This window comes from Silene latifolia, chromosome 1 (assembly GCF_048544455.1).
Source record: "Silene latifolia isolate original U9 population chromosome 1, ASM4854445v1, whole genome shotgun sequence".
NCBI classification, from domain to species: Eukaryota; Viridiplantae; Streptophyta; class Magnoliopsida; order Caryophyllales; family Caryophyllaceae; genus Silene; species Silene latifolia.
Genome location: NC_133526.1, coordinates 190,831,231 through 190,841,198, shown reverse-complemented (window position 1 = coordinate 190,841,198; position 9,968 = coordinate 190,831,231). Strand labels below are relative to the sequence as shown.

Genomic DNA, 9,968 nt, shown 5'->3' with positions numbered 1-9,968 from the left:
ATTAGCTCGTGTGCCACGACACGAGTTTTTAATTGCTTCTTTTCTTCCCGTCATATGGTGCGAAACACCTGTGTCTAGAATCCAACAATTCTCAAATTCTTTACCTGCTGTTTTCTCATTATTTTCTTTTGTTGGCTGCAACAAGGCGCGCAAGGATTGCCATTCCTCTCGCGTCAATCCAATCTCAGCAGCTGTAAAAGTTCCCTGACCTGTCGATGAAGTGTTGGCTTCGTCCTTTGCAGATACCGCATTTACCTTCAATGATTGCTGCCTGCCTCCTCCACGGCCGAAACCACCTGCTCCTCTGCCTCTAGTAGTCTGTCCGCGTCCTCTGCCTCTGGCAACAATATGGGCTGGTAAACCATTCTTCTCCCAACAATCATCCTCGTCACGGCCCCACTTTTTGCAATAAGTACATCGACCCTCCTGGTCTTCTGTCTCGTTGCTATTCCTTGGTCGACCACCACGATTGCTGGATTGCCCATTTCTCATAGAAAAAGCAACTCCGTCTTCAACCTTCTCTTCCTTTGTACGCATAATTGCTTTGTGCCTTTCTTCTCAGAGCATAATACCATAAACCCGACTTAAAGTCGGAATTGGTTCTTCCATTAGAAGATTGGTACCTAACCCACCGTAGACATCATCATCAAGACCCATCAAAAATTGATGAACCTTTTCCTCTTCTTTCTCTTTTAAAATCTCTTTCCCGGCTCCACACGTGCATGTGGGAACTCGACTGTAGCTAGCCAACTCGTCCCAAACTGCCTTTAGCTTGGTGTAGTATTCAACTATGGTTAGCTTCCCTTATTTTAATTCATTCAACTCTGATTTAAGTTTATGGACTCTCGGTGCATTTCCGGTCGCATACCTTTCCTTCAACTCATTCCAAATCTCTGCAACAGTACCCGAGAAAGCTATGCTAGCATGTAGTTTTGGGTCAATCACGTTTCTCAACCATGTCTTCACCATGGCTATGCATTGACACCACGCAACATGCTCCACCGTTTCTTCCTCTCCTTGGTCCATTGCCGGTTCTGCTATCTTGCCATCAATTATAACTAACTTGTTTTTCGAGTCAAGCCCCATCCGAACAGCATCTGCCCAATTATCACAATTATCGCCATTGAATATAGTTTGAGTAATCATGATACCTGGATTGTCGGATTGGTGGAGGAACAATGGTGATGACTGTGGGATTGTCACCGGAGTTTGCTTCTTGCCATTGCCTCCAGACGTATCGCCGTTTTTCGTCATATTGTTTTCTTAACCTAGGTCTCTGGTACCATGTAAAATTTAGGGAAAGATTGATGTTCTTATTCAATATATCGATATACAATATACACCCATGTTTATATAGTACATGGTTCCTTATTCTCCAAGACAAAACTAAGCTAGAAATAAGAAAGAAACTAGTTTTATGCCCGTGCAGAAATTGCACGGTCTACATTGATAAAACTTATTGAATATATATTTTATTGTCAGAAAATCCACGATTATGTATTATATTATGACATTTAAATTTTTTGATTATAAGTCATATTTTTAATTTAAGAGAATGTAAAAATTGGTAAACGAAATGTGTCGCATACTATTTTTAACCCGTATTCTAACTATTATTCGACACCTATTCACTTTTACCCGTATTTTATCCTGACATGGTTAATCTGTTTAACGTAATCTAAATTAACCCGACTTGCATAATCCAAATGCAACCATAATGAATTGATTAAGCTCATTTACAGGCGACTTGATGTAAATCAATATAAAAAAACAATATCAGAAATATCCATATAATAATACACGTGGAATCCAAATTGTTCGATCTATAGCCCGTGTATCGCCGTTTTAAGGTTACTGGGTCAAGTAATAAGAATCGGTCAAAGTAAAAGATTTAGATTTGTCTTATATGCTAAAATGAGATGGGTACTTACCCGTTTTAATGTTAAAGCGGGATACTTTTATTTTAAGGGAGTCTAACCGGAAACAAACCTAACACAATACATAAAATACAAATTGCATGAAGATGGTTCAAATAGTAATTTTATATTATTTAGAATAGATTAAAAGTAATGTTAATTAATACATGGCTTAGTCAACATTACTTTTAATCTATTCTAAGTAATATAAAATTACTATAAACTCAATTATTTGACCCATAACCTCCCATATTCATAAGTCATGTAACTCATAACCCTCCAATCTCCATGTACCCGCATTCTTCGTAAATTTTGCTGCCTTAAAGTGTAAAATATATAACCCTACCACTGCCAAAATCCTGCCGCCTTATATTTCACCCGCTTCTCATTACACTTCCGTCTCACCTCAACATTATAGCCTCTTCTCTTCAAGATTATTGGTGCGCCAGTTGAACTCTTAATCTCGCAATTCTACTCTCTCTCTCCCCCTCTCCCTCTAATCCTTCATAAATTTTTCTTGTATTCTTCGATTTCAATTGTAAAAAAAACGTAGGTGAATTTTTTTGGCCATATTTTTCAGGTTCAATAATTTTTTTATTTTTTTATCAAAACAATTTTGATTTTTTTATTATTTAACGTAACAATTAATTTTTTCTTTCTAACCATTAATTTGAAATCTCAAAAATTTCTGGAAACTTACTTTATTTTCAAGTTTTTAATTTTTTTTTTCAGTTTCAGTCATTTTAACGAATAAATATATTTTTTTAAAACTTTATTTCCTCATTTCTATCTCATTGCATTCACATTATTTCACTAAGGTTTGAATAAATATGGTATTTAATATTTTCTTATTATGTCTTACTAATTTGATTATAAAGAAAAATTAGGTTGTTTCTGAGTTTTATTTATCCGAAAATGCACGCGGTGCCCTTGAACTTTGATGTTTTGCCTGAAATACCCAATTTTTTTATCCGGAAAACTTTAAGAGGCTATAACTCGTGTTTTCGAGCTCAGAAAGTGACGATTTTTTTTTCAAATTGATTATCTTTTCGAGAACTATGGCTTGAAAAAAAAAATTGTCGAGTTTGGAATTCGTGACCAAGAGATATGGTCACTCAAAGTTTGTTCGGTAAAAAAAACTTTGACGTACAAAAACTCCTAGCCACGGGATCCAAATACGACAATTTTTTTTTTCAAATCGTAGTTCTCGAAAAGATAATCGATTTGAAAAAAAAAATTATCACATTCTGAACTCGTAGACACGAGTTATAGCCTCTTAAAGCTTTCCGGAACAAAAAATTTGGTATTTCAGGCAAAATTCGAAACTTCAAGGGCACCGCGTGCATTTTCCCTTTATTTATTAATTCAGTTAATTAATGAGTTTATCTTAATAAGATCAAGTCTGAATTATATTTTTTTATTTTTTTTCTTACTAATTTGTGTTCTTTAATATATTTGTATTTAATTAAGTGACTTATATTTTTTTCGATTTTTCGAATTTTTTTCCTCAAAGTACGATGAACTCAGTTGTGCACTTTTGAAAAAGAGAAAGAGAAAAAAAAATGCAAAACAAAATAAAGCATAGGAGGGAGAGTAATTAAATAGTTACAATGGTTATGGTGGTCCCTACCTAAAAAAAGTGTTCAATTCCATCAACCAATGAAAAGCCAAGAAAAAACCTAGCTTTTATACTAGGTAGATAATACACACAATATATACAATATACAACGGAATATTTCCATATCGCCATATTTCTATATCGCCATAAGAGTAGTGATGGATGTTAGAATGATGGTGAATTTGATTTCTTCAGATAATAATGGTGAAAGGTTGAGATATTACTGAGAAGTGTGAGAGACTTTGTCAGGCAGGCTTCTTTCTTTTTGGAATATGAAATATTGGTTCAGAGTTGTAACGCATGGTCTAGGGGATAGTGGTAAAGTAATGGACTATTTTGCCCTTTATTTTGTACCGAATACTCAAATTATATAACTTTATGGACAATATTGCCCTTTTAATGGGAGAGCTCTAAATTGAGTTTTCTGAAATTTCCTTGTGCCACATCAGCTATTTAAGTGTCTTCTTTAATATATGTAATGATTTTAATCATATTCAACGTTTACATTAATTATATTGACATAATTATTAAAATAAAGTTTTTTTAATAATTATTTTATTATTAAATATTATAAAAGTTATATAAAATTAACTTTTTATATGTTTTTGTAATTTTAAGTAATAAAAAAAAGATTTTTTTTTAACTATTTTTTCAAATATAATATATAAATATTAATATTTTAATAAAATTCTTGATTTACCTTTGACCCAACGGGTCGGCCCGTTTGGGTCGGGTCTCGACCCTAAAATAACGGGTCATTTCGGGTTCGGGTCAAACGGGTCACGGGTAAAAAAAACGGGTCTGTAACCCTAAAAAAACGGGTCGGGCGTGTCGGGTTTTCGGGTCGGGTTGAGTTTTGACAGGTCTAATCCCTCTTATCTATATCTATATATCTATATAAAATAATAAAACAACAACCATAACATACTTTTTTCCCTCCAAAACCTCACCTCCACATTTAACATAGATTTTAGGATTCCTTAAAAATAGGCCCACTAACTTTTTTTTTTGACAGCGAAAAAAAGGGTTAATACAGATGGCATTTGACTCATTTGGTCAAATGCACTTATTTTAGTAATACCATAAGCTAAAACAACAAAGTAGCTACATCCGCTAACATAAGAGTGTTGATGGCGTACGGACTGACTGCACACAAAGATCATCTTCAACGTCCCCATCATTCATGAAGGGACGGTTAGAGCTGGCCAAATGGTCGATCATACCTTTACTCATCTTTACAGACAAAGCTTTGGAGAAATACCTGCAACAAGACACAAAAATGTGTCTTGGAGATTCATCCCCTTGGCTATGAAAAACGGCATCTGAAGACCAACGAGAAGCTTGAACCATCAAGAAAGCACAAAGTGCACTTACGCCACTAGGACGTAGAAGGAAAAGGTGGAAAGCAGACCAAGATCTGCCTCCAAAGGAGCAAAAACTCCTGCGCTTTAGAGGACAATCCCTATAGACAAGAAACTCGTAGCCTAGAAAAGCGAGAAAGTATGTAGCCAGCGATAAAGTAAGCAACCTGCACAGACCCCTAACCAAAACCATCTTAAAAGGCCGGAAAGAGATGGACACAACACCAGCCGAATGCAAAATTACATTTTTTGTTATTGACTCCCTAATAAGCTGACAAACTATCCCCCCAATGGCTAAGGGACAGGACACCCTCAGCCAAAAGAAGGTTATTATTTGAACAAACGAAAGGCACATACATTGATTAAGCATTACAAAAAAGTGGAGACCACCGCATCCGACACAACCACAAACACCACCAGATCCCAAACTTCCCATACCAGGCGCGACAGTGCAACCCTCACACCCAAGATCTCACTCCAAACGAAAACGGAGGCGGAGACAGCCATGACTTCACAAAAAACGGAGCCAGCCCAAACCAAAGACACCCAATCACCTAACGAAACCTCCCTGGACCACCGTCATACATGCAACAAGACCAAAACAAAAACGATCTTGACAAACCCAGGTGGCACAGGAAACCACAGAACCCAATCACCTAACTAAACCTCCCAAGACCACCGTCATACATGCAACAAGACCAAAACAAAAGCGATCTTGACAAACCCAGGTGGCATAGGAAACCACAGGACGCAGCTAGCAAAACAAAACCATCAAAAACCATCCGGATCGACAACAAAAAAAAAACAAAAGACCCGAACCAGGGATGGGGGGGAATGGGGGAGGGATCACCCCTGAGTTAAACGGACCGACAAACAACAAAACGAAAAAACCGGAAACGGTGGGGTGGGGGGAAATGGAGGGATCATCCCTGGGCAATATGCAACGAAAACGGTGACAGGACAAGGGACCGGAGGGACAGGTCGTCCGCCGACAAACACAAACCAAACATGAACGCAGGCCAAAAGAACCTTACAGGAGCTGATGCGAGCCTGCTCGGAGAGAGCCACCGGATTTTCGATGGAATCCAAAGCAGGGGCCACGGGCTGATCCGCTCAAACAACCGACGAGAGAGTGGGATCTAACAAGAGGGACAAAAACCAAGGGACAAGAAGCGCTGAATCGCCGGAAATATGACATGGGGTGGACCCATCTCCGGCGATCAGGTAGGGGAAGAAGGGATGGTGATGTAGGGTAGGTGGAGGCGACGGAACAATAGGACGATTTTTAGGGGTTTTTTAAGAGAGAAGGATTAGAGAGAGAGACGGAATTTACACAATAAATTAAATTTAGGCCCACTGACTAAATAGCTCAATATATAAAATTTCTTTTATGTTGTTAGCATAAGATTTATACCACCATGTTTTATTGTTGTTTTTACTAACTTCTCTATATTCTAAGGTCTCCATAATATCATAATTAGTTTTAGAATTTTGTGGTTTTTTTTAAATAATTTTCATATCTTATATAGTATATACAATTGTTTGACATGAATTGAAAATTTTCAAGCATCATGTTTTTACTTGATTAGACAATATTGTTTAACCATGCAATTTAGATAATCGTTAGTCTCAAAATCATTCCTTTTACGTTTTTAAACTGGTGTGAATAGATACTGGTTAAAGTGCCCAGTCATGTTGAAGTGTTCAAAACTTTCAATCTAACTATCTATACTAATTAATAAAACAATAACAATTGCCATAGTATTTTCTTGATTAATTTTTGTTTACTATGAACTTAATGTTTTGTTGTCGATCTTCGATTATCATGTTATTATAGCATCTCCCCTTTTCTTGCACGAGTAAATTGAATAATCTAACAACTAACAAATTGGATTTCAGAAGCATTGTATAAATGTCTTTAGAGAAGGTCTCACAATAAATTTATTATGAGCTTATTTTATAATTATAATACAAAACAGTAGCACGGGCAATAAAACAGGTGAAATCATGGTTACAAATAAAACGAGTACACTTATTATTATAAGATTATATACAAAGTTAAAGAGCCGTTTCAAGTCATGATTAACAATATAATTATACAATAGTCATGAAAACGAATAAATGAGACAATATTAATGCAACTTATTTAGAGACTATCTCTGATCTCCCTCAATTTTTTTTATTAGTTAATGTAATTTATACGAATGAAATCTGATTATGAGTAAGTTGACATTGTTTAAACATTAATAAATGATTAAAGGGTATGCATTAGAGAGTTTTGATAGGATGTATATTTAACATTAGCGAACATGAATAAGGGGTCTTAGTCTACACTCTAGAGTGTCAAGGGCCTAATTCTCAATCACAAATTATACTATGATATGATACCCTAATATGGTGGACCACATAAAAGTGACAATTTTATAGTAAAAATTTAGGTTTTGATATTAAAAGTTACCACTATTTTGTTATTAACGGTGACTATTTAAAAAAACAATCATTTTTACACAAAATGTTCACTATTTCTAATAAATTGGTCATTTTTACCAGTCTACATTCTACTTACATTGATCAAACTGATCAATTTCTTATTTCTTGTAAATAATAAAACACAAACCATAAATATCTTTTTTTAATTTCCCGCATAAATACTAAACACAATTTTACCAAAATCTATTAGCCCACTTATCAAATGGCCCACAATGATCATCAAATTTATACTCGCTCTCATCCACTCCAAAGGTAACATGGGCCCACTTTTTGTGGAAAGTGGGTCCATGTTACATTTGGAGTGGATGAGAGGAAGTATCTACTAACTCATACGCGAGTACACGACTAAAATTGACTATGAAATGAGTCCACCATGTTAACAAAAATGAACCTCAAATTAATTTTCAAATTGATTTTGTACCAATTTCTATCAGTCAAATATTGAATACCTTGAAACTAAAAAATAAATTCAACTTAGTTTATGATTTTTGAATTTGTGCATCAAAAGATATGAGCCACGAATAATGTTATGGGACATAGAGACGAAATATGTTTCGTGATTAATGGGTCGTAAAATAATTTCAAAAGCTCAAAGAGGTTTTAGTATGGTCATTTACATATACTGATTAGTATATCAAATAGAAAATAATTTATAGAAATATCATAATGTGTAACTCATAAGCGTTCTTTCCCAAGTTTTCAAGTGTATACGTTAACTAATATTGTTTTGCCTTAATTCGTAATTCTACTTTTTATTTTGTCCTCATTTCAATTTTAATTTTTGTGCAAACATTTCAAAACTTATCCTATATGGTAAAATTTGTCGATATTTGAAATTATTAACATGCTTTAACATAGGTGTAAACATGTCGGCATATGCATGCTCTAATCAAAGATATGAGATACGACGGGTGTAAGCATGACATACAACAAGAGTGTAACTATGTTTTTACAATTAATACTCTCTTAATACTAATGTTATTTAAAAAAAAAAAAATTAATATTACAATTTAAATATGTAGATTATACTGTTATAGAAGTGTTGTAATAGTAACACAAAAACTCCGGAGAGACGGTCTCTCAATAACGTTATTGAGAGACCTCTTACATGATGGGGTGAAGGACCCACTGGATTTCTTTTTTCCCTATTATGTCTCCCACTAAATTAGTGGGAGGCAAATCTAAGAATTTACGAAAAATTTTATAAATACAATCTATACACGCTCGTGCAACTTTTCACGGGTTCTAAACTGGTACTAAAAGAATAAGAGCTTACTATAATTTTTCCGCCTAAATAAATAATTCTATAATTAGTAATTCTCATTATATCATATCTACAAGTGGCCCTACTATCCCAATTTTCAAAGAATAAATAACTCTATTCCATTTAAAAAGAGTATAATATTTTTTCAATTTGCATGCATAGATATTCTGATTTTGTTACATAAATTAAACTGCATTAATTAAACGTATGATGTGATAAAATATTTTACTACTCCCTCCTATTCTACATATTCTTCCATATTTTCTTATTCGGTTTTTCTCCCATATCCCTCCTATTCTATATATTCTTACGTATTTTCTTATTCGGCTATTCTTCCCAATTTACATTTTTAGATTGATTTGTATGGTCCAAATTAAATGGCATGTGGGGTGGTGCGTTTTGTGTAGTCCAAATTCACTTTCTTATTTTTTGTGTAAAGAGAAAAGGGGAAGAATATATAGAATCGAAGAAAGTATTATTATTGTAAAACTAAACATGATTGTCATACACACTTTTTCCCTTTAACAGGGTTTTTTTTTCTAAAATGTGCCCTTAGGGCACATGATAATAAGCTAAGTAGGGAAAGATTTTCAAAATTAGATCACTAATTATAGTAAATATGAATTTCAACTCTAATTTATGATGATATATTCTCAACAATATTTCCCTAATTAGATTATTATTAAGGGCACATTTTAGAAAATCTCTTTTAGCAAACACTTTCTAAATAATTCTATTATTCAGTCTTTTGATACAAACTTATGTACTACAAGTTAATAGTATTCATAGATATTTTTACTTCTAAAACCTACAAACTTAGAAATTATATATTATATATTTTTCTTTCACTTTAACTTAATATGTATCTCTGCTTCACATTATGTTAATATTTTAAGTTTTGGTTAAAGTTTTTAATTTTTTTATATAACATATACGAAGTACATAAGTATATTTTTAACAACATATATCTTATCTGATTGTATTACATTGTCATTATTTCACGTTTATATTACGCATTTAGTGGATATAATGATATAACAACAATATTTTTTAAAATAAAGTTAACAAAATAGTTTCAGTAAAAAAAGCAATCTTATATTCTTATCGGGACTAATAGTGTTGAACCTTCTATTTTCTACCTCTTAATACAAAACATTACTAATAGTAAATTTTATGATTATATTTCAAATGGAGTTATATCACTGGTATAGTTGTTAATTTTCTAATATCTTTATCTAAAATACTCCGCATTCGCACGGGATCTATACTGGTGATAGTACAACAAAATAACAAATGTCGAGTCAAATAGGTTGTTTTAG

General features: G+C 33.7%; 1 protein-coding gene across 1 annotated transcript; it reads right to left on the bottom strand.

Annotated features, from left to right (window-relative positions):
• Window positions 1-558: 558 nt before the first annotated feature.
• On the bottom strand, window positions 559-1,254 carry LOC141589919 (uncharacterized). Its single transcript, XM_074410540.1, has 2 exons — window positions 906-1,254; window positions 559-803 (listed from the first exon to the last, which is right to left on the bottom strand). Exons 1-2 carry the CDS (start codon window positions 1,252-1,254, stop codon window positions 559-561), a joined length of 594 nt encoding a protein of 197 aa, XP_074266641.1.
• Between the last annotated feature and the right edge of the window lie 8,714 nt (window positions 1,255-9,968).